This window comes from Lonchura striata, chromosome 3 (assembly GCF_046129695.1).
Source record: "Lonchura striata isolate bLonStr1 chromosome 3, bLonStr1.mat, whole genome shotgun sequence".
Lineage (NCBI taxonomy): Eukaryota > Metazoa > Chordata > Aves > Passeriformes > Estrildidae > Lonchura > Lonchura striata.
The window spans coordinates 60,785,430-60,811,661 of NC_134605.1; the positions used below are offsets into that span (position 1 = coordinate 60,785,430).

A 26,232-nucleotide genomic window follows, 5' to 3' on the forward strand; every position below is an offset into this window, starting at 1 on the left:
AGAAGATCATCACTCCCTCAGCTCCCACTAGTCTCAGCTGTAAGCTGGGAATTAACAACTCATGCTCTGCTCATAGTGCATAAGAGGTGAGCACTGGCCTGGTGTTTTGGCTCTTCTCAAAAACCAAGGTGGGAAGCTGAGGGACCATGAAAGACTTTCAAACTGGATGCAAGGAGACATAAAAGAATACAAGGCTGATGACTGAATGAGCAAATTAAGAAGCAGTTTGGCCCAAACTCAAGCTAGTTATGATTCACAAACTTACTTACAGAGATGTAATACATACTAATTAACCACAGGAAAAGACAGAGATCGAAAAGATGAATTCTTTTGCAGGGAAAAAATTTACACTGCTAAAGATCAAATCAGAAAACTGTATGCTGTTGACACAACCTGCCTTTCAATTTAGGATAAATTTTAATTACATAAGTATTCAAATGATGGTTAGATTGCTTAAGAAATTTCACAGCAGCAAAAACTCTGTCTGTGCTCTCAGCAAATAATCACTAAATGTGCTATCAGCTCCCTCCATTCCAAATTGGCTTATGCTACTGAATCAACTGATGTGTAGATTAGAGAGTATTTCAGGTTTCCTGCCTTGTGAGTAAAAAGTACTATGCAATCAATTCCATTACATATTTTAAAAATATTACTTATGCCACCTAACTATTAATGTTAATCACACTGTATCAGGAGAGATGTTTTCTTCACCCCATCTGGAGTATTTGTTCATGCACTTAGGAAAATTTGAAATGCAAGATGAGCTTTACAGTTCCAAACACACTGCAGCAACTGAAATAGAACTGTATCATCTCATATGTCTTTAATTTTATCAGAGGACTCAGAAGAGTTCACATCAAATCAGTGAATCTGAGCAGTCCACACAGCATCCTGACATAAATCAAGGGAAAGGCTTTGGGATTAGCCAATTCTGTGTGTGGTACTGATTAAAAACATAGAACATTCCCCTTGAGGCCCTTTTCCAGCTTGGAGACTCAGAATTTTATTCTCTAGTTCACTGTTCATGTTGCCCTGTATGGTCATTAAATGCGAAAAACGATATATAAGCAATATATCATTTCCTACTTCAACATGTTATTACCATTTTACATGATTTACCATGTGCATGGGAATTACTGTGTTCACAAAATAAACATATTTATAGAACTGTCATTCATGCTTTAATAGGCCATGTAATTTTATTTTCTTAAAAGGCTGCTTCTTTCTGCTGCCTTCCTCCTCCTGTCTGCCCAAAATGAAAAACATACTAACAAAAGTTTGAAAGTGTAAATGAATGCTATGGATTTCATGATAATAAATTAAAGTGTTTTAAATTACATCAGCCTTGTTCTCTGAAGAGACAAAACAACTCTTTCGAGAAGCTGCCTGTAGCAAAGGGACCTGTTCCTCACATTCACCTGTAGATGGCATTCATCCCATTGCTGTATGTGGCTCTTATGAGGATCCTCTTCACGTTTGCAAGGATAGTCATGAACTCCCTCCTGCTGACTGGAACATCACTGCCATGCACTGAGAAAGATTCTGGTTTCAGCATAATTTCTTCAGTGTGCTCTTCTGAAGGCTGCAGGTGAATTATCCCTTTTGGAGTGCTGATTTTCAAGTCACCTCCCTAGAGAGAGCCATGAAAGAGAGAGATTTAAACATGAAAAAAGTATTGAAAAAAAGCCCATTGGGGTACATGATTTATTGAATAATATATTTTACAAGAATAACAAATATCAGGAATAATATTCACTTTTCATAAACCTGGAATGGACTTGCCTGATAGAACTGAAAAGCAGTGGAAAAGAAAGTTTGGGTTTTTCAGATAAAACCTACTGTCATGATGCGTGGCTCTACATAGGCAAAAGCAAATTAATATAATACTGAGGTGGAAAAGAAGAGATCTACTGAAAGAATGTCAAAGTGAAACCTCAAATGACCAAACATTTTACTTCTTCATGGATGAACAGGAAGCATTATAGTTTTCTAAGCTACTTACAATAGCTGCAATAGTGCCAGAGACTACTTAAGATATTGAAGCTTTTAGTTTTATGAAGTATGCCCATTCTGTCGCACTACAAATTAGCTGAAAGTAAGTGCACCTTGCTGTTTTGTGACCTCCAGACTTCACACCAAACATCTGAAAAATCAGGCCTTTTTATCTTTCTCTCTTTATTTTCTTTATTTCTTTCTTTGGCTGAAAATACTTTACCTCTATGATGACATCAGATTGAACCACCAATTTAGATGTTTCTTCCTCTTCTTCTGTGACATCATAGGAGACTGTAAATTTCAGATATCCTCCAGCAGCTGCTACCTGAGGAATAAAAAGACAGAAAAAAATCTAATTAAATAGAAGAAAATGGTCCTTAATCACCTTGGGGGCAGTTTTCTTGAGCATCATTAAATTCCTTGTTTTGCAAAACCACATACAGATCTTTGAGGATTACAGCTGTTGAAGGCTGCGAAATCCTTAAACCAACAGACTAACAGAAATCAGAAACAGACTTGAAATCTGTGCAAATTTCCACTAGATACTTGCATTAGATTTTCAGAGTAGTTTTTCAGTTGTATGGTGCTCATTTAGGCTGGCCTCTGAATCAGCAGCCTTAGCAACCTACAGAAAATTCAATAACTTCGGTTTCATTAATGGAGCAAACTACCAAAATAGAAAAAAAAAGGCTGAGATTTTTTTTTTAGAATGAACCATAAGCTAAAGTAAGAATTTTCCCTGGACTCAATTCATTTAGTGGACTCAAATGAATTTATTTTAAGTGAGTGTTTCAGCCCTTTCACTCAGTTTGACCCAGCCTAGAATGTGAGAAGTCAATGGCCAGGCCATTGTGTCATGGTAATATATTTTTTCCATGCTCATTCAGCCCCCAGGATCACAGCACTGACACAAGCTATTCCATTATAAATGGAATGTAGTAGGATGCAAGTCAAAAGTTGCAGACTTGAATGACAGAGTCCAGCACAGGAATAATGCTTTCTGTTAATTGACTGGAAGCAGCGTAAGTAAATAAAATACTGCAAGAGCTACATTTTGGGTTTTAAATGTGTCTGCCTCATACTTCATTGCAATGTGAACCTCCTCCCTGAGAATATTAAAATCACAGGGTTTCTTCTGCACTTCCAATGCCTACTGCTGAGCACAGAGCAAATCTGCAAGTCTTTCAAAAAGAGAATATCTCAAAGACACATTCGTTCATTATACTGGATGCTTTTGCACACAGTAACAGAAAGCAGTGGAAGTCAACACTTCATTATTTTATGATGAATCTAGTTCAAGGGTGAAAGTAATATTCCAGCATTTAAGGCTATATCTGTGGCTGTAGAGCTAATTGTTAGGTTAAAGCCAGAAAACTTCCTCCAATTCATAACCTGGATCTTGAACCATAGAATCATAGAATATCTCAAGCTGGAAGGCACTCATACTAACTTGGTCACTCTCCTCTTGACATCTTTTAATAATCTGATGTCCTTGAGGTGCCTAAAAGTACACACACTGCTTGACGTGAGGCTGCCCCAGTGTAGAGCAGAGTGGGACAATCCCCTCCCTTACCTGGCTGGTGATGCTGTGCCTGATGCCCCCCAGGACAGGTTTGGCCAACTGCTGACTCGTGTTCAACTTGCCATCCACCCAAAGCCCCTGATCTCTTTCCACAGTGCTGCTCTTCAACCTCTTACCTCATAATTTGTGTGTATAAGTAGGAGTACCCAATCTCAGGGACAGAATCCAGCTTTTGTTATATTTCTCTCTAGCCTGTCCAGGTCTCTCTCTACCCTTGACAGAGTCTGCAGCTCCTCTTAGTTCAATCACTGGCAAACACTGGCATAACGTGTCTATCTGCATAGTGCCCAAACCTGCTGGGACCAATGCAACTACTTAAAAGCCTTGACCATAACAACATGAAAAGACATTTTTTTCCTTGGATACAGCTGTTACAGCATTGTTTTGCCCGTGCCTAAGTCTAAGCACTGGTTTGTAACTGCTAGAGGAATGTAGAAAATTTAGATATCTGAAATGCTGCAAGAAGTACCCAGAATTGCTTTCAGCTGTAGAAAAATATTTTAGAAGAGCAACTTTTGCAGAATTTTATGATTTCAATTCCAAGTTCAGACTGACAACAAAGATTAAAAAAAGTGAAAATAATGGGAAAACAAAGATTAGGCAGTTGCAGGCAACCCATAAAAATTATGGACCAAGACAGGTTTTACTTTTTCCAAGCTACATAACCTTTACCTTGGTATATAAAAATCCAACATGGGGACTCATAGGTCACAGAGCAGGAAAGAAAAAAAAAGGAAAATTAAAAAAAAAAAAAACATTAAAGGAAAAACAGCAAGAATGGATTATAGACTCCTAATATATAACCAACAGGAAACACAAGAGGAAAGGGGTGGGTTGCCTAGTCCAAAAAAGAGAACAGTCAGAGGAAATAGGATAATAATTTACCAACATGTAGAAATCTGGAAAAATGTAGTGGCCATTTTTATTTACCTGTGGCAAATGGAGGGAAGGCATGAAGAAAATTCAGTTTGACTATAGAGAAAACTGATTGTAAGGATGGTCAAATCAGTATCAAATCACTTGAAAATGCTATTGAAGTAGTTGATTAATTAGCAGCAGTTCAGCATGCCAGAGGTACTCTGGATATGATGCCTAAGAGCTGGAATATGACTAAGTTTCCTGAGGTCTCTGCTAGCCACAGCAGTCTTGAGTTTCACCACTGCAATTGGCAAGATTTACATTCACAAACAGGATCACACACCACTGAAGACGAGGTCCCCAAAAGGCACATATTGTAGAGAATACCTCACAGTTCAGAATATGTATTTACCTTGTATGCTGTATAATACCAATACAGATTAGAAAAAAACCCTCAAACTTACATAAACCAAAAAGTACTACTTCCTTTTGTCATTGTTTACAATGGTAATTTCCTTCCTTTGCATATTTGAAGTACAAGTTCATTCACAGACAAAGGAATTCAGAGGTCAATCCATGTACTGCATGCCATCTTGTGCAAAAAGTACTTTTCACTGAGTATTAAATATAACTGAAATAAATACAGAAATTAGGCACCCATGAGATCCCTCTACTTTCATGTTTTTCTCTATATCACCCAAAGATTCAGAGTTCTGCCTCAAGGATTGTCATCTGAGACCATCAACACCAAAGAGAACAAGGCATAAAAGTTTGCCTGGCTGGTGGCAAATGCATGTATTGTTGAGACAAGAATAGCTGTATAAAAATGTCAAGGAACTTCCACAGAGCTTCTGTTGTCTCTCCCACCTGTTTTTAGATTAATGCATCAAATATTTCTTCCCAGCTTTGGAGGCAGAATCTACACATTCAAGAAGAGTCGCAGATTCCCCAAGAAATAACAAGCATAGGAAAGAGAAAACACAGCTATCTTAATTCTAATCCAAGAAGTTTCTGGCAGATAGGTTTTTGAGGCTTTTTGCAATTGTCCATCGCTAACTGTATTCTACTATTACGTTACATGCTCTTAAAGAGAGCTCTTAAGAGAGCAGACAAGACTTTTTTACAACACCCTAACAGAGCGTCAACCAAAATGGAAGCAGAAAAGATGGTTCCTTTCCTGTGAACAAATGCCTCTGCTCGCCAGCAAAAGAGCTAGGGGTAGGAGCAAGAACCCAGTATTACCCTGCATGTTTTGATGTTATATGCTTGTCCCACTAAAATTACTTATAAGACAAGATAAGTGATAGTAGACCACAAATATTTACATCACTGAAAACAAACAACATTTCTACACATATTAGCAAGGCTAGAGTTGAGGAAAGCTTGCATCTCTTCATATGGAAATCAAACTTTATAAGTCTTTCTCTTCCTGCACTTAGTGAATCTGCTGCCAATGCTTTCCCAAGGTAAGCTGTCAGGGTCTCTCCTGCTAATGTCCTTGGAGAATATCTCCTTCTTTTACAGATTTATATTCTATTTTATTGTTGAGTTACTATATGAAGATTCACACTCTGCCTCTCCAGTGCCTCTTGTAGCTCTGCCTGTAAAGGTTTAGCACTTAGTCCACTGCACTGTGGGCTGCCTCGTTTCTTCTGAACATCTACCAAATGGAACTTCAGAAGATTAGGAGCTATCTCCATTAAATAGGGTGCTGATTACAGTCCTTATCTCATTAAGAAGTAAAATGGTCTTCTGTCAGTTGAGAAGAGACTCCGTTTGTGATTAAAGCACCTAAATATGAACTGGCGCACGAGATATGGCACTACATGGTTCCGTGTAGGCAACTGGAAGAAGTCTTTCACAGAATTAAAGGAAAGTGGCTGGTCAGTGACCCCACCAAAGGACGACCTTCAAATCATTCCACTTTGAATTCATATTAAAAAAGCAACTTGGAAGACATAAAATTCTGCAAATGAATAAGTAATTATGCACTGTGTTATTGGAATATAACAAATACATGTTGCTCAAATATTTGGTAGTTATACAACAATGGATTTAACTAATAAGGGCTTGGATATCAGGCCTAATTCAAGAGAACACAATACCTTCAAAACCAAAATTATATTACTGCATTAAACTAGATTTAGACCAATACTCATACAACACCAGACTTTCAAAACCAGTGAATTAAAAGGCATCATAGAATCCTAAGACTCTTTTATGTTGGAAAAGAGCTCTGAGATCCTGAAGTCAAACCATTAATCCAACACTGTCAAGTCCACCAATAAACCCCATGCTTAATCATCAACAAATATCAACACGAACTATATCAATAGAACTATCTTTTCCCTTTTCACTCTTAGTGGTTGTGGCAGAAATATAGTCACTGACATATTGTATTGGAGAGACAAGCATTACAGAACGTTAATATTTTTATTAGACCAATATAGCTACAAGACAACTACAGGAAGGTAAAATTATTTGGAAAAACATGAATTCTTCCTGCTATTATATAATTATATATACATGGTCATACAATTGGAACTATTTTCCCATTTAAAAATGGGGGAAAAAAACACAAAGGCTACAAACATGAACGGCAGAACATTTCTGTGGAGAATGTTAACTCACATACAGTTGAATAAAAAACCAAGGAGCCTCACAGCAAGTTGCTAATAGTAAATCCAAGTTGTAAGAGATAGTAATGTTGTCTTATTCTGGAAGACATCCAGAAAACAAACATCCCACTTGTTTCCTGATACACCTGTGAATGTTATTTCCTTCCTGCCATGATTATGAGAAATTACACAGATATTCACCCAATCTTCCAGTGGCTCTGTCATATTCCTATGGCTCTATCTATCATTACATACTATGCTTGAAGGTAATGGAATGATAACATACACAGCTCAACATTCCCTGCTAGCCTTCTTGAATTTCCATGAAATAGAGCTGCAATGAAAAGCTGAAGCAGATTTGAACTTGCTCACCTTCACAAACTCTCTAGGCACACATTTATTTTATGAAATAGATTTCAGCCAGTGTAGAGATATCTGCCACCAGAATATCAGCACTAACCATGTGAAAGAAATCCTTTAAATAAAATAAGATTTTTCCCAGTTTATTTGTGGTGACAAAGTTGGTCCATAATTCATTGGCACCAAAGCAGTGATGAGGCACTGGATAATGTACCACCTTAATGGATGGCTAAGTGCACATGTTGTTCTAGCAGCCCACTCAGCGCAGAAGGGAATGGACCGAGGGTTGCTTTTTCTCCCTTAATTTACTTGTGTTGAAGGAAATATTTCACTGGTAATTCGACTCTCATCTGGGTTATTATCTTCTTTGTGAAAAAGTACCAGCTGTAAATTTATGATATTTAATTGGATTTTGCTGATCCAGTCTTTGAGCTAGTTGTAGTGTGAGGGAAGGAAGGGACTAGAAAAGAATTCAGATAGAACCATCACCAAGAAGACATCAAACCTTTCTTCATTTAGTAATAGCTCTCAGTAAAGATTGCATGTGTTAGTTCTACTCCAGATCCAATTAGAGATTAAATAGACTCTCCTCTCTTAGACAGATTGAATTTAGATAGGATATAAAAGCTCTTCTGAGGCATTAGAGCAATATTTCAGATAAAGCAGGGAGCAGAATAATCATGTTTTATTTGAATGACAGTATAGTTCTGGCTAGCTTTAAAAAAAAGTCAGTTTTCTTTATAGAGAAGTTAAACTTTTCCCCTGAAAGAATGGACTCCTTCTCCAAGCTCTTTGCCATCTAGAGTTCCTCCAGCTCTATGCCAGCTAGTTCACAATCCCAGTTTCCCCACTCAAGTACACTCAAAATTCTTCTGTATAATTTGATGCTACATTCTATTTATTTTCACTTTTTCAGAACACCGCTTCCAGAGAAGTAGAGCAAATGTGGGAGTAAGTTTAAATAAAGTAGCCTGACTACTTATCAGCAGTTGTTTCAATTGCTTTCCATGAGAATTTGTCTACAATATTGATCCATTCAAAGGGAAAACTTAGAATTTCAAATCATTCACTGTCATCTTCAGTTTCTTCAAACAGACCACTTCAACAGCCAGGATTTCCAAGTCATTATTTCCTGGAATCTTATCCAGGATGTTATGATATAGGCTCTTTAATTTTTACTATTTCCTCTGCTGATCCTACACTAAAGAATAAAGAAAAGTAAAAGAAAAAGGACTTTTATTGCAATTCCTATTCAAAGGAGTTTTATTCACAAATATTGTGAATACGTTGTTTCATTGGACTATGGAACAACAAATTCACAATAAATCTTACTATTTAAAATTTTCCCAGCAATGGAAAGAACCATCAAATCTGTGGGTTACTTTTTTCCCCCTAAGTGAATGTTTTTTGCTTAGGAGACAAAACCTGTCCAAAGGGTAAGCACAACTCATAAGAAACAACAAAAAACTATGCTAAATTGTATTTCTTATGTACCTTGACTATGTCTCTTCCCTATTTTATGGTCAGTATCTGAGAAACCCTTCCGGAAAACTTATTAGTCTGAACTAAGCAGTCTTTCACAGCATCTGATCACTTGGCCATAGAAAGAATACTCTGCACCTACCAGAGATATACCACGTATTCAGATTCAAACACAATGGAAACATGAGTGAAGAAAGAACACCAAAAAGGGAAAACATTAAAATCTAGTGAGTATCCCCTTAATCATTCCCTGAAAGTATCCCTTACTTTTGCTAGAATATCAGTAGATCAAGTGTAACGAGACAACTTAAACCTTTTTGATTTTTGGTGTTGGTGCCTTTTCCTTCTTGATGCTGAAGTTCAAGGCATAATTTTGGTATAGTGGTTGATAATGTCTGCCATCCTAAACATGACAATCTTATGAGTATTTCCATGCCCTTTATATTTAAAATAGTTTGTCACAAACAATTTAGACCAATTAAAATACTGCACAATTCCTTTAATTCAATATATCTGCTAAGGAGCATTTAAATGGGAAATATTTTTTTTTAATCAATAAGAAGCTTCTTATATTTTTCAAAATTATATCCATAAACTCAGCCCAGTCTCACTGTTACTGAGATACTGTATTAAAGTTAACATTTCATAACCCTAGTTCTCTTCTTTCTTGGATGAACTAGACTGTATTATTTAGACTGCATTATTATTTGGATGTCTAAATAAAATAAAACTGCTCATTGTGTTTAATATATACTGTTGAAACATCCAATTATGTCATGGAATTCTAAAATGAAAAACAGAATAAATCTCAGTTCCTAAGGAAGACAGGAACTGAATAACATCAACTCTCCTGTGAGCCCTCTGCTGCCACTCCTACTTAACACTGAATGGTTGCTCCTCCTGAACTTAGCACTGAAGAAATTAATGCAATCAGTAACTGATTGAAAAATTTGCACAGTAAGATTATATGCTGTCTCCTGAAATGTATTTATGAATGTTGACATTTACTCTACAAATTCTCAAATGTCTACCATTAATTCCCAGTTGTCATTTCCTCTCACTGGAGAAGAAAAACAGAACTCTCCGGTCAACCACTCCTGAAGTCCAAAATTGACTCTTCTAATGATAAACTGTTACAAAATTTAAAATATGTGATTGCTTTGTTACAGTTACTTAACCATAGTAACCAAAGCACATAACCTTAAAATGGTTACTCGTTTTCTTTTCCTTTGCTTTCCATGAACTTAACTGTGCCTTCCCAGCCACTGTTCCCCAAACTGCTGTAACTAGATCAAGGATTCAAAAACAAAAATCAGGGGCGTATTCTTCCAGTAGTGATGTGATAACCTAATTCATGCAAAATTATTGCCCATGTCTATTACTGTGGTGGCAGGTAAATATCAATCTTTGGAAGTCTACCAATATGGAAAAAAAGGACACCAGAAGTTGTGACCCTGTAGCATATGTCAAGTATGTCAAGCAGGCATCATAGAAGGATATTTAAAGAAATTAACCTTGTATGCCATCACAGCTGCAGACATTCTCCCCTGACTGAATACAGTTAAAGTGAAGAAAAAGAAAAAACCGAAACTATTTAATACAAAATCAACAGCTGCTGCAACTGCTGCTCTGATCATTATAAGCACCAATTTAGCAGGCCAGAGTGGCCAAATTGTGTAAGTATGGGTAAAAATAACACTTTTTATTCAACTGTGGAGATGTTTCAGACTACTGGTGATATTGTAATCAAATTCAATATTTGAGCAACAACTCTGAGACATGTTTCTAAGTAACATATCCTCATCAAAGGTTTCTAAATAAAAACTGTTTACTGCTGGTCTTGTAGCTGTCAACAATCTTATAATTGAAAGTAATTCTTAATTTTACTGATTAAATGTTAGTCTCCCAATTCCATGGTCTATGGTTCCGAAGGGGCAAACCGTAATTGCAGTGGTCATATTAATAAATGCCTTCCTGTAATATTAGAATGAATGACTAATTAGAACATTTATGTCAAAGTCCAGTTCCATTAAAACACAAGAACCGACCTTTTCCCTCCCTTCTCTAGCTATACTCCTTCATGAATATTTTAACAAGAAAAAGAATTTGCATAATTTTGCAAAACTAAAAGCTGATATTTCTATGGCAACAAAATCCCAGCATGCAAGTACTATTAAACACAAAAATGTAGGACTGTAAAACAAAAGCAACTGTTCAGGTCCAAATTAAAAGCTGTTCTTCTTAAAAATATTTTCCTCAGCTTTGCAACAGCATTTCGGGTTATTCAATATTTTGCATGTGATATTGCTGAGGACATCTCACTGCTTGATGATCTGTGAATGAAAATCCACAGATGCCTCCTAAAGTGTTTACTTTCTATTGAAAAAGCTTAAACAGTGCATGAAATAGTTAAATTCTTTGTTAGAATCACAGAATTACTAAGGTTGAAAAAGAACTTGAAGATAATTGAGCCGAACCATTAACCCAACCCACCTCATTCATCACTAAAATATATCTCCAAACGCCATCAACTGGTACAATCAACTCTTACTACAGTTCACCAAGTTAGACTGTAAGTATTCTTGATTTCAGGCTTTCTTTTGTTTCCATGTTTGTAAAGCACCAAGCAAAACAGCCAGGGATATTATTTCTCAAGTTTGTCACGAAAGAAAATGGAAAAAAAACCCCTTTCACTTCTAACCAACCAAAGGTTATTTTCCTATCTCCTTCTACTTAAATGGCTTACAACATTACTATTGACAATACTGAACCACAATGACGGCTGCACTAGTAATTCAAAGTAAAGTATGACATAAGAAGCACTTTGGGATCCTTTAGGAAACTGAAATATATCATAATGGTTTAAGCTTGAAGGAGTTTTGTAACTGGAGTATCTGTTGGGCAAAATTATTCTGACAGGAAGGATTTACTGCTTTTAATAACTGCCAGTGATTGATTCTAAGTAGGAGATTTTGAATGAAATAAAATGTAAAGAAATCAATATTTTGAAAAAAAATCCTTTTATTTTCTAAGAAAAATGCAAGGCTTTGCAAAGCCAAATACCTGCTCTTCAGAGGTGGCTTGTCATTTGATATAACAAATGCAACAATAACATATTCTTATTTGGCATTTTGCTGCATATCATGGAGACCTCTAAGGATCACATATCAAAACAAAAGCAGTAAAAATAAACATTTGAATATTAAAAAAAGATATAGATGTGTATAAACTTGTCTCTGTGTACTACAATTCACCAACATTAATGATAGAAAAAAAAACCCCAACAACTCCTTGCATTTTGCTTTCATTTTTAGGTAAAGGGAAAAACAAAACAGTGAATCAGAACCCTGTGATTTTTGTTGATTTGCAGTCAGTAAAAACCGTATTTTGAATTACTTTGTCTCTGGAGCCAATGCTTTCTCATGATTAAGTTCCTGGCCACTTTCCTGGCTTGCTAGTTTTGCAGATTTCTTCTGCTAACCCTACTCATGACAAACTAACATAGCTTTGAAAAAATACCTATGTTTTCTTTTAGAGAAAGAAATTGTTTGATGTTAATTTAAATGAATGCTAGTTAGCAGTAACTGGATGTATGTATGTATCACACAAACCCTGAATTTTAATGCTGTTTTACTCAAGGAACAAAGATATTTCAGAACAGTACATACAGCACTTAATTAACAAATATTCTTTAAGACAGATTTTTTTTTAAAACAGTGTAGATAAAAATCTATCTTGCCATTTTTTATTGCACCCTTGAAAGCAATTCTGCACTTGTTATCACCATCATGGTAATCCACAGATGATTATTACTGGAGGCAATGTGCTCATATACAGGAACACGCATACACAATGTAATATGCACACTGTGAAAATAAAACTTGATATGAACTCATCTCTGAAAACCACAAAACTGTGCTGCTGTTTTAAAGGGTACAAAAAAACCAAGCTTGTTTCAAATAACCTTAAAAAAAAGGTCATTTCTGAAAATCTTTTTAGGTATTTTTTTTTCCTTCAAGTTCAAAGTCTTTATTTTCTTAGATACGATTTTTTATGAAAAAAAACCCTACATTTCTTCTTAGAAGGCTGAAGGAAGGATAAGCAATCGAGCTAATGAGATTGGAGAGCAAAGGAAAGACAAAAGCCATGAACTGATGCCCAAGACAGAGAAAACAGAAAGGGCATACCTTAAGTCCTCCATAAGAAAACTTATTCTTTCAACTTCAAATTTTTCTTAATGGGCGGCAACAAAAACATCCTTTAGCCATAGCAAGGATAATGCAGGTGTATGAACTTCATGGTTGCTGCAACAATGTGTACTCTTTTTAAGATGACTTTATGATTTTTTCCCCTTAAATGAAAAATATTAAAAAATGTGTTCTCCATGTATTATCCCGATTAGAAAAAATACATTACTCTATAGCAAACTATATAGGTTTACACTTCTTACTTGTTCCTAAAAGTACAGTGCTTTCTGTTTACAGACTTGAAGCAGTATCTTTTCTACCAATTATTATATTATATACTGTATCTTCTATGGGAAGAAAAAAAAAAAAAAGAACCCTTATATTCATGAGTTACCTCTGCTTTAAAGGCAGAATGATGGAGAAAATTTGCTTTGGATGAATTAATAACTGTCAAAAAAAGAGGGCAAGTCTACTGCCCAAGGGTTACATGTGCTGAAAGAATCAACATCAATCTTACACTGGCATAAGCTCTATGACTGTCATATAGAGAGTCCCATTCAAAGGATTCATCATCAAAAAACATTGCAGTTCCATGAGGTATGTTAACATAGAGTGTGTGATTAATATAACATGAATTTGAATTCACACAAGCAGGGAAAGTTCTACTGAGATTAAATGTTCTTAGGCCTGTCGACTTTAGACACTTAATCATGTAGATATTTTGCAATTTTTCTTTTTTTACAGAAAATGCTATGTGGATATAGGTGAAAGTCACATATTTCAAAGATAGCCTTCTATTCCCTTCACAAATTCACTTTTCAAAATGTCAGAAATTCCTTTATCTTTGGCTATAAAATATAGTGCACAGCAAATTGAGCAGGAAAACCACGGGATAGTATTGTCCTATACACACCTCATTTTAATGTTCTGAATAATAAGAGGCACCTAAAAAGTAATAAAACACTCACAAGCTTGGGGAATAAATACATTAAGTCAAGCTACGAAATGATATCCAATGTGATCTTAATGAATGCACATGATGAACACAGAGTAAGTATCCACAGATAGTAATAAAAGAATGTGGAAAAAACCCAAAACTATTTCTACTGAAAAATTATCTTCTTCATGTCCATATTAGTCACGTAACTCATCTAACTATATATTTTGTACCTTTCCAGAAGATATACTTGACCTTACTCGCTCAAAGAGATCCCCTCTTTTTTTGCTGCTTTTCCTACAAATACTGACACTTTTCAATTCAATGGAGACTTTTTAAAAAGAAGTTCCTTACCTTACAGTACAAGGGCACTGTGTATGTTATATCTGGCTGCTGTTACAGGAGTGGATACTACTCACCTTTGATGACTGGCAGTGGCCTTTCTTAAAAAGATTCATTTCGAACTTCACTCTTTCTGAGTATGGAAGATGGAAGGATAGATCCATCTCAGACTGTTCCCTGAATAAAATTCAGCTCCTATTTTCAGGACTGAAAAATCTTTAGGATGCAGAAAAAGGCCATTGGCATAGTTATAAGGAAAAAAATCTACACAGAGATCATCAAAGAGCAACCAAGTTAAAGGAAGGGGACACTGATGTTTTAACAGATCATTAATTGAAAACCAAAAGTTTAGTGATGGACTGAAGTCTTTTTCCTGACTCAACCTAAAAGACTGAGTCCAACCATTAACCCACCACACCTATCCTTCACAGAGCTGCTGCCTTTTAGATATCTTAAAACATCTGTTTCAATCCCTATAATTATATTTATATCAATTTTTCATTAAATAAACTCAGTTCTCCATGTTTTTCTTTTCTTAACCTCAAAAGAGAGTAAGTCTAACTCTCTTTTGGGCTATCTCCAGTTGACAATAAAGCCCTGGACACATCAATATCCTTTTATGAGGGCCAAAGTGCCTTCATAAAAAGTTAGAATTGAAACAGTGTCTTTTGTAGAGAGAAAAGTTTAGATACAGAACAGTGAACAAGATTTGACAGACCAACAGTTTCACCTTGAGAGAAGATGGAGTCTGTGTTTATGTGTATACAGGCAAATATATGTGTTTTTATGTATATAGCAAGCACACTGTATTTAGATATCCTAAAAGGAGAAGATACACAAACCCTCATTCCAGGTGCTTCAGAATATCTCAGGAAATATCCCACTTGATTGTAATAGATGTTCTCATATGTCTATTTTCTAAATAAGGAAGCACTCCTTACTCTAATGTCAGGATAAACATATATAAAGTGAAACAGCTATAATACTCAAATAATGAAATATTATTTACAAAAACCACTGAAAATCAGTTTAAGCTCATTATCTATTTCTGTCAACCTAAGTTCAGTTTCTAGCAACTGATTTATTCATGTTTCCTCATTTTTATCCTTGGAGAATGCAGAATGACATTATCTATGTGCATCAAAGCCCAGAAGAAGAATGAGAAAATCATGCTGAGTTTTGGTGTTGCAAGTAATTGTTTGAAAAATAATTGTAATTTTACAACCTTAAACATTAAATCTCAGAATTTCATTATGTGCTCTGGGATCTTTAAACTATATTATCAGCATATGAATCTTGAATCTAATATAATCTAGGATTTTCTTTCTTATTCATTATTACTCAATATTTCCTTATTACTCACTTGGTTTCAATGGCTTTTCAAAAGTTACTCTGAATTTCAACAGAGTTTGGAAAACCTCTACTTAATTTTATATTTTATCCAGAATAACAACTTTTAACTTCCCTGAAATGTCTTTTGAATTCTTGGTGTAACAAAAAGCTATAAAGCTCATAAAGAATCAACCTCTGCAAGTAGTTCATATATAATAGATAAATGCAAGGTCTTCTGAGTGTCATTAATGTGATTTATATACCTGCAAAAGTTTCCTTTAATTGAATGTGTTCCTTCCTTCCCTGTTTCTGTCGGCAATGTATATTTTCTCTCCATTTCTAACATAAGCCAGGCTGCTAGGTCCTAATAAACCAAGTTTTGACTAACAGTTTAAATTTTCTGCGTTCATCTCAAACTCTTTAATATTTAGCAGGGTTTCATGCTGCCTTAGATCTAATGCAAATGGTGTAGTATGAACCAATGATTAACCTTATGGCTCCAAGATAAAATATGAGTAAAAAAGCTATCACTTCACAATAACATTAGGAAAAAAAATTATTAAAAATGTTAACCTTAATTTAGTGCTGTTTAAAATGTGTCTTAAATAAAGACTTTCACCTACACAAAGTTATGCAATCTCCAGACACAGCCAGAACACATCAGAAACTCCTTTAAAAATGTTAATCCCTATTTAAATAATGCTCATGTATCAAGTATGCTCATGTATCAATTAAGTAATGCTCATGTATCAATATATCAAGTTAATCACACACAATCAAAGAGTGGGTTCATTTGCTATAGCATCACTCTACAGGTTGCAAGTCATTGTTTTGGCTCAGCAGTGTGCTTAAGACCCTATTGCATTTGGTCATATGAAAAATTAGCTTTGCCAGTGTTGTGAAATTTCTCAGATCTACAATTGTTTGAAATTTGGAATAGACAGAGATTAGATCGAACACTATCTGTCAGTCCTCCACTGCCATCATGTCCTTCACTAATGTATGAATTCTGTTTTTTCATCTGTCTCTTCCCACCCTCACCCTAGCTGCATTGGCCCTTTTGTTATTTTTCAAAATCTCTTGCATTAACTACCAATTATGGTTTAATTATATAAGTAAATCACCTTTTATTTAAAACTGTCTATTTTCTAATCCATTCAACATTTCTTTCTCTTGCCTTGACTGTAACAGAGACATTCCCTGGCTTAGGAAATGAGTGCAAATTGCAGTATACTGGGTTGGTGGGCAGGACAGCATTGATGTGTGCTTGCATTCTTACACTAATCCATATGCACATGGTATTAGCCACAGCTGGAGACGCGCAGACCTTTCCTCAGGACTAACTGCAGCTGCTCTCACTTTCCCGTAGCTGTCCCAGAACTGATCCCCTGCTGACAGAAGCTGCTGTAGCTCCATGAACTTAATTGATTTCTGAAAATTTCTACTAACAGGGCATCTGTCTTTTCCTGTTGCACCAAATGCCAACTTAGGTGTTGACACCTCACTTCTGAAGCGACAAAGGTAGTTCTAACAATCTCTGGGGAGTGAATAATTGTCCAAGGTCATTGAGCATGAATTACCATTACTTAACACTTGAAACAAATACCTTTCCCCTACTTTTCACAGCAAATCTGCTGCTATATCCACTTAAGTCTATGAAGAATTTCATAGTCAATATATTTTATTAATCCATTTCTGAATGTCAAGCAGAAACCAGGTAGCTAAGGTCCACACTCAAACATTAAAACTTCTTATATTAGGTGAAAGAAAGAATAGAGTGTGAAACAGCAGAGAACATATATTAAGCCTGTCCAAATCCATACAGGCCATCATGTTTTATTTTTAAAATGTAAGTGTGCTGTACTTGGGAAACAAACTTAAAGCATGCAGCCCCTATGTGGCATATGTAACACACAACCTGTGTACTCTCACATTAGCCTGTCTCATGTCTGTGTCACTTTCCTGGCCTGGCAATAAATTTTGTGCCTAAAACTCTGTGCACCTTCTTGTACACCATTAAACAAGTCATTAATGGGAAAAAATAGATTTTTACGCATATTTAGGAAGACTGTAAAATTTCAGTCCTGTGCAATGTGCATGGAATTCCAGTGCATTCTCAACATGATTCTAAAATATTTTAGCTTAAGTTAGGAATTGGGTTGTTTTCAAATGTTTTTCATAGTGAAATGTAACTTCAGGTGCACAAGCCTTCTGTACAAATAATTGTGGTCAGAAAGTTGCATCAGGGCCCATCGTTTGCAATATGTAGAAACTGTATTTTGAAAAATTCAGATAAGAGCAGGGTTGGTCAAAGTACGTCTTTCAAGAACTACTGAAATTGTAAATGGTTAAAGGTTCTTATAAATCTTGCATTTAGTTTGTAATAAATATTTAAGATCCAGAGATTCCTTTAGCATGTGAGACACTAGTAAGTGATCCTCATAAAACTTTTAGTTTATATGGACTGCAGCCTGAATAAGCCTCAGTTAGTCATACTTTTCAGATCCTTCTGCAGAGAATCTGAAATCTCAAATTGTTTCCTGGTTATAGTTTCCTTTAAATATAATTAAAGATAAATGGCATCAAAGGTAATATCAGTTACTTTAGTATTATTGTGCCAAAACCTAAAAGATTTGTCACCTATTGACTTTATGTTTTATTCTTCAATGTTTTCTGTAATACAGTGCATTTTAGGTTATTGTGTATAAGTGGTGAGATTTTCATAGCAGGTGGATTGCAGGAATGACCACTTTGGAGGGTGGTCAGGGGCTCCCATGAGCAAGGCTCAGCACGGTCCAGCTGGCTCTGCAGTGGACACACCACAGCCCATCAACCAAGCTGGTCATGCTTCTGCAGAAACATATGTAAGAAAGGGGAAAAAATATGTAATGAACAGAGGTGGAGGGAACAAAAACACTGAGAACCATCAGAGAGAACACCTAGGTCAGAAAAGGAGGAGGTGCTTTATGACACAGCAAATATCTCTGCAGCCCATGAAAAACCCATGCTAAACACATTTTTCCTGACAGAAACTGCAGCCCATGCAGAGCCCAAACTAGAGAGAATTTTTCCTGAAGGACATGCCAGAGCGGGGGAAAAGTGCAAGAGAGGAGTGGCAGAGTGGAACTGCTAGGTACTGACCACACCCTCCGACTTTCTCTCATGCACTCCAGTAGTGACAGAGGAGTCAGCAGTGAAGGGCTAAAGTTCAGCCTAGGAAATGAAAAGTATTTTAATTTTTTTCCTGTATTTGTCACTATATTAATAGGAAATAAATTAAATTAATTTTCTCCAAGATGAGCCTGTTTTGTCAATGACAGTGATTGGTAATCAATCTCCCTGTCTTAACCTCTATGCATGAGCTTCCTTATCCTATTTTCTCCCCTGCCCTGCTGAGAAGAGGGGGAGATTGAGCATCTTGTTGGGAGTTTGGCCCTTAACCACAGTTAACCCACCATATCACCTCATTTTTATTCTGAAGCAGTTGATTTGAGATTATTATGTGAAGTGTGCAAACATCAAGATATGCCTACCAGAAACAGAAGAAAATGTCTCAGTGATATTTTTAGTTGCAGTTTTAGCAAAACATCCAATCTTTTTATAAATACCTGAAGGTAAGGAATACAGTCTATTTAAACTCCAAGATATCTAAAGTTTCACTGAAGTCAATGCAGGGAGCTGGATTTCAATAATCTGAATTGAAGCTATGGTATCTAAGGTTCAAGTATTTTTCCCATGTTTTGATCCATGTACTTGATCCATGTTAAGCTATGGTGTCTGAAGTGCCTAGCACTTCACAGATGTGCCAGAAAAAATATAATTAGAGAAGGTCAAAATATAATACACCACAAAAAGCTTTTCAAAGATTTTAACTTGCTATTAATTCAAACTCTTAAAATAGTTTAACCATATTAGTACATTACTTTACATCTAACAAGTTCCATAAAGCTCAGTTTATTTAGATACTGGTTGTATCTAAATTGATTAAAATGAACAGTAAATGAATGTTTCTGCAACTAAAAGAACTCCTAACTTGTAGTGTGCCAGCCAGACAGCCACAAGTCTTTAATGAAAAACTAGACTTACATTAAGTCCATATGCCAGCTATGGTACATGTTTGTCACTGTATTTTAGACCCTGTGGATCTATCTACTCCCATTTAACTACTGTGAACAGAGGCACTCATTACTGGCAATTAAGATTTCTAGTACAATCCTTAATCTCTGGGAAAGGTCATTGAACTGTATTTCACCAGAAAGTAACAGGAATGTCTGAGATTAAAAAACAGAAGTGCAACACAATAGCTTACAATACAGTGATTTCCAAATAGTCAACTGCATCTCTGTGATATAAAGTAAGTTGCAAAGAAATTTAATTTCTATAGTTTTAAAGTAATTACTGGTACTTAACTGCTTGTGGGTTTGTAACTAATACAGAATCATCAAATGGACGGGAGGAACCTCTGGAGAGGGAGGGGAGCTTGGGAGGAACCTCTGGAGATAATCTTGTTCAATCCCTAAATCCAACCAAAACTTTATATGAAAATTTTTTAATTTAATTGATACCTATATATTTAATTTAGCTTAGCCTTATAAAGAAAGAAGGAGTACAACTGTAAGTACATAAGACCTAGAAAAAATGTTCTACTTTACCATTCTGACTTTGAATAGCTTAGTATCCTCTGCAATAGCAAAGAGCTTCTAACTTCAGTTTGTGAGAATGCAAAAGAAAAGAGGGAAAAAATGCCAATATAACTAGATGAATTGAAGCTTTAAAAAAATATTCGCTATGACCTCCACTATTCCTCAAAAGAAGGAAGAAAAATGAACACATAAAGAATGGCATATTGATACCACAAAACTACTTGGAATAGAAGTTGAGTTGAGGAGTCATCTTACCTTTTAATAATGAAGCAATTTCACTTTTAAAATGCTTTTTTGTTTGTTTTGGAACTATTGAGAAAATCTGAAGAAGTTTGCCTGACAGTTTAATCCAAAAAGTATTTCAGAGGCTAAACTGACAAAACAGAATTTACTAGTCATCCACAGATGTGCTGTTAATTCTATTTATTTTAATAAATACCTGCCAGGCAAAAATATCTGCTCCAGGACAAATGAAACCTCTCATATGTAATGAAATCCTTCAGTTTTCCATTTTAGTGAGACCAAAACAAGTTTTTATCATGAGTTGATCCCAATAAATTCCCACTACCTTTCTCCCAGACATTTTATGAAAGATGGATTATCCACCCAGACACACTTGAAAATTATTTCCATATTGCCAGAATCCTTGCTCTTCACTCATGGTTATATCTTCTCACCCTTAAAATGAATGCACATGAATTATTTTCAGTGCTAATTATGACTAGCCTTTTTGAGATTAAAAATCTAGCTGCAGTAGGGAAGAAGCAACTGTGAGAACATCAAGGTGCAGAATAAATATTTGAGCTAGATAATTTAAGTGGGTCTACAACTGACTGTTAGTTGGCTACTTACCGTAAATCACAGGTGTCTCCACTGGCCTTTTCATCAGTGGTTTTCTAAGAAAATAGGAGTTTCTGCTTGGTAAGAGCAGGCCCCCAGGACACTACAGAGTGTGTAGCTAAAGTTCAAAGGAGGTTATGGAAGCATTGACTATGCATCAGGACATGAAGTGCTATCACAATCACACTCTCCTGGGTGGCACAAATATTTATGCAGCTTTCAGCACATTTAATTTAAATTAAATCCCACAGAAGTTAAGTAACTGTTTTCCTAGAAATCTATCTAGGCACAGGATGACCTTGTTTTTACTCAAGTTCTTCCATGTGTTTCCATTCAATTAAACTTCCCAACTCAGTTATCTCCTTATTTGGATATGCTGACTCTATATTGTTTTTATCTATTACACAAACACTTCCATCCAATTTTTTTAATCGATGTACCAGCACCAAGTTAGTGTAAAATTGTACAAAACTTTGTGAATTGTTGCACTGACATTTTTTTATATTCAGGGTGCAAGGACTGGAAGCAGTCTGAACAAGAGAGGTTGGGAATTCAGTAATTAATACCTGACCTAGATTATTAGAAGTTATCTCAGAACATTTACAACACCCTGCTGGTAGCAGTAGAGTTAAGGTAATTATTTAATAAACACCGCTTTAGTCTGCTGAGGCTCTATAAATAACTGACTGGTCATGTGCTGCTGAGAGGTTTCCAATTACTTCATCTTATGCAGAAAGCTAAAATATATAAATATTTCATAATTGTAATTATATTTTGCACTGGAACAATATGCAGTCACGACTGCATGGAGCAGTAACCTTTACAATCATGAGCTGATTCTAACAATGTATACAAATTACATGTTTTAATTTAAAGATTATAGTTTGGAAAGCTAGTGTTTTATAACCTGCCACATCAAGCATTTTAATTATTTACATATAAACATTTCTGTCATGTGTAAACCATTATTTACAAATTATATTGACTGTAGTTTTCTTATAGTTATGTTACACACAGGACACTGTATCTTAGTTTCATTTATAATTGAGAAAAACAACAAGCTATTATTTTTTGTGAGCCGTCTCCCTGATTGGAGATCTGGGAGTTATTGTACAGGATATCTGACTTGTCTGTACAGGCTTCTGTCACAAATCTAGTACCAGAGGGACAATGAGACTTCCTGTGTTTAAGCTTCCTTTGTAGTGTCAAACTAAAAAAAAGTGTAACTGCACAGTAAACTGTACAGTGCAGACTGTCAAAGAGATTTCCAACATAAGTTACAGCCTACAGTACTTCTCATGAATGGGGTGGGATTTAGTCAAGCTTTTTGATTTTATCAAGCCTTTGCCAGCATTTTAAAGCATTTTTCTAAACAGAATATTTTCAGGTTAAACTGGGAACTGCAGGGACCATAGCCCCATCTAATGTTATATACCTTATTTCGCTTTAGGGCTTGATATTCCCATTGTTCCTTCACTGTCAGTGGAGAAGCAGAGGGCATCCCTAAATTCATGTAGAGCATAAGTTAATGCTATGAATCATTCTCTGTGGGAATTTGCCTCTCCTTCAGTTACACAGGGAGTGATCAAAATTACCTTGTGAACTTAACACATCAGAACAGACCTAATTATTTGGCAAGATTTCTGCATTTCCCATTTAGGAAGTTGATTTGATTAAGTCTGTGGTGAGCCAGAAAATCACAATTGTTTAAATTGTTTACAACAGTTTTCTCTAGTGACTCTCATCCTGCCAAGCAATTAATGTGGTTTGAAGTTTTTGCACACTCACCTAGATGTAGGTAGACTGCAATGAAGTCTTTCCTCAGTCTCTTCTTCTCTAGACTGACCAAACTGAGTAATCTCAGCCACTCTTCATATGTCTTCCTCTCAAAGCCCTTCATCACCTTCATTGCTCTTCTTTGGACACTTTCTAGTAGCTTTATATCTTCCTTATATTGTGGCATCCTAAACTGCATGCTACTCAAGTACTCTTTAATAGTTTCTCCTAATTCAACAGCATGGTGTTTCAATAACATGTCAATACAAGCGGCCTCAAAACTAGAGAACAGAGCAATTCCTAGATTAATAAAACAGACATGTCCTTAAAGTACCCATGTGAATAATAACCCTGACAGTGTAGCTCAAAAACTACTTTGCAAACTTTTGTTTTCAGTTTTAGTCATCTGTGTATCCAAAACTCATTCAATCCAAGTGCCATCATATGGCTGAATAAAGAATTTTGTAATTTGAGTTTTGGCCCAAGCACCATTTTATTACCTTGGTTTCAGCCTACTGGAATGAGGAGCTCATGAAAATTATTATTATTAAGTGCTTAGGCCCTCATTTCAGTATAGTTGTAGCTCTTGACTCAATAGAGTATCATTTTACAGTAAAATAAGGAAGTATTTTATACTTTAAGAGCATTTAAAATTGTCTAAAGTAATAGTTGTAAGTCCTAATACAATGTATAAGACTTTTAGCAAACTAAGAAACAGACATAAATTACTACCCTATTGTACACATGTTGATGAACATAATATCCTGCCGAGAATGAAAATGTCATCCTAAAATAGAAAGCCACATTTCCTCAGGATATTGATCTAGCTTAGCTAGTCCCCATAAAAGAGAGAAAAGTGGATAATGTAACTTCAGACATGAGAAGTTATTAAGTGAATTGACTGTTGGAGCAGGACCTAATCCTGAGTCCCTACAGCATGAGAATTTCTCAGGTCAGATTGTTTTTATAGCTCTATTCTAATGCAGTGCACATTTGGGAAGGAGGAGGAACTCTGAATTGAGTTACTTGCTGTGGTGCCTGTGTCATGTATTTTTGTACAAGTATTTGCTTACTTGCCTTACAAAGTCATAATTTTTGTTGTTGTTGTTGTTGTTGTTGTTTTTTGTTGTTTTTTTTTTTCTGGAACTCCACAATACCCTTTGAACATTTTTGTAAAGACTTTATTTCTTGTCAAAGTGCTCTAGCAGTAAATTCTGCTATGAAGGATTTTGTTTTCAAGTTCATGGTGTTTTAATACCTAAAAGGTTTAATCAGCAACTTAACAGACGTGAAACAAGATACAACTAACAATATTTAAAAATTACATTAATTGTTAGACCTTTATATGCTGGATCCCACATTACAAGAAACAGCACAGTTGCTCAGTTGAAATGTGTTCAGCGACCAAAAATTGGCCATCTGCAACTTGTAGTGTCTACATGAATACACAAAACAGCATCAATGCAGAGTTGCTACTGAACCAGTATGCAGTTAAGAGCAAAAAACACAATTCCACTTTGAGGACACACACTGTCATTCCTATGGCCTAGAGAAAGTTGTTTAAACTTTAGGACAAGACGTTAGAAAATGAAGTACATCCTATCTGCCTCATAACTTATGTTGATAGTATACAAAATATCATTAATTGGTGCATCTTTAAAGGAGGATGGTCAGCATTAGTCACCAACTCTACCACAGCTGAGGAGCTGGTGACTAAAAGGGATGAGGGCATGATCACATATAATTTTCTACCATGTAGAATGAAGTATTGACCTCATTCCTTCAATAAAACTGAGACACCATAAGCTGGGAAAAACCTTTTTTGTACCATTATTTTTCTTGCAAGGGCCCACTCAAGAGAAACCAGAATATGCCTTGAAAAGTAGTTACACTAATTCTTTTTCTGTATCCTTCTGTGATTCTACTTGGTCTGATTTATTGCTTCCTTACTTCAACCTCATCTAGCTATTTTAGTACTGGCTCAGATGACTTTCCAGGGTTCACTGCTTTTGATATACTCCAGTACAAAAATGGAGAGTGTGATGCAATCACATAAATTAGGAGATTGACAAAAATATGTTGTTCATTTACTTTAATAACAACCTGAATCAAAGATATGTTTAAAAATTCTTAAAGTGTTAATACCAAGGACATATAGATTCTAATCACTGCTAACATAATTGTTTTAAACAATTATCAGATTATAATATGACGATAGAAATAACTCATCCCTGAAAAAGAGACATTTCAAAGGATTTTCTTATGATAAAATCACAAAATATCTTCCTTCTTTCTGAAGAGTGTCAAATGCAATAGACACGAATGACTGATGAGAAGCAAACAGTAGTTTGTGCTTGCAGTTCTTTTACGAAGTACAGGTCATTTTGCCTCCAGGCCACTTATCTGAATTTCCAGTGTAAATTTTTCCTAGATTTTTGCATACAAGCCATTTTTAGGGACCTCTCAAAATCAAATAACAATAGTAGAGGGCTGGGCACACAGTGGGCTGCCACAGAAGCAGGCTTGATGTCTCAAACAAAACCTTACTTGTGATAAAAAATTTAATGGGCATTTAGGATGAATAAAGACCATATCCAAAGACAGAGGTACCCAAGCTACAGGCTTGAGGTTAGGTGATGAAGGATCACTACCTCCTTACCAGCTTACACTCTTCCCTTGGCACTTACAGACCATTGTGATTATAAAGAGGCTGCTGGACTGGTTGGACTTTACTCTGGTGAAGTTTATATACTGTTATATCCTCAAATTTTGTCTTTTCCTAAGAAATATACCAATGGTTTATGATTCTATACTGAGAAGAATAAACCTTTGTTTCGGTGCCTCGTGAATGTAATAGCTACATGCTCAGAAGGTAACGTATTAACATGTATCTCTGAGGAAAAAAAAAACCAAACTACTTGGCAGATCTTGCTCTAAACCTGAATTGGTGATCTTCCCTCTCTCAGGACAACCTCTTCAGATCTGTTTGCAGTTTAATGGTTTATTGCAGATTGTGCTTCCATTTCTTTCAGTATTGTAGGTGAAAGTTCTACAGAGCCACTGCAGAATACTTGTACTGATTCACAGAATACCTAATACAGATCCAGATCAAAGATCTGTAATAAAATAACAACTGTGTGTAAGTATACCCAGTACTGATTGAGATCCAATGGGAGAATTTTTTCCTTAGCAGTCTTAAGATACAAAAAATTGCCCACAAAATTGATATGTACTTAAAACTACACTTCATTTTCTTAGTTGGCCACATGAGAATTAGATC

At 35.7% G+C, this 26,232-nt stretch overlaps 1 protein-coding gene across 2 annotated transcripts in view; it reads right to left on the minus strand.

Annotated features, from left to right (window-relative positions):
* Positions 1 to 26,232, minus strand: part of LAMA2 (laminin subunit alpha 2) — a 335,231-nt gene that overhangs the window by 153,513 nt on the left and 155,486 nt on the right. For both annotated transcript variants that reach the window (XM_077782208.1, XM_077782207.1), the window contains exons 13-14: positions 2,216 to 2,320; positions 1,419 to 1,630 (exon numbers count right to left, since the gene is read on the minus strand). In XM_077782208.1, coding sequence (XP_077638334.1) covers positions 1,419 to 1,630; positions 2,216 to 2,320 — 317 coding nt within the window. The remainder of the gene's footprint in view (positions 1 to 1,418; positions 1,631 to 2,215; positions 2,321 to 26,232) is intronic.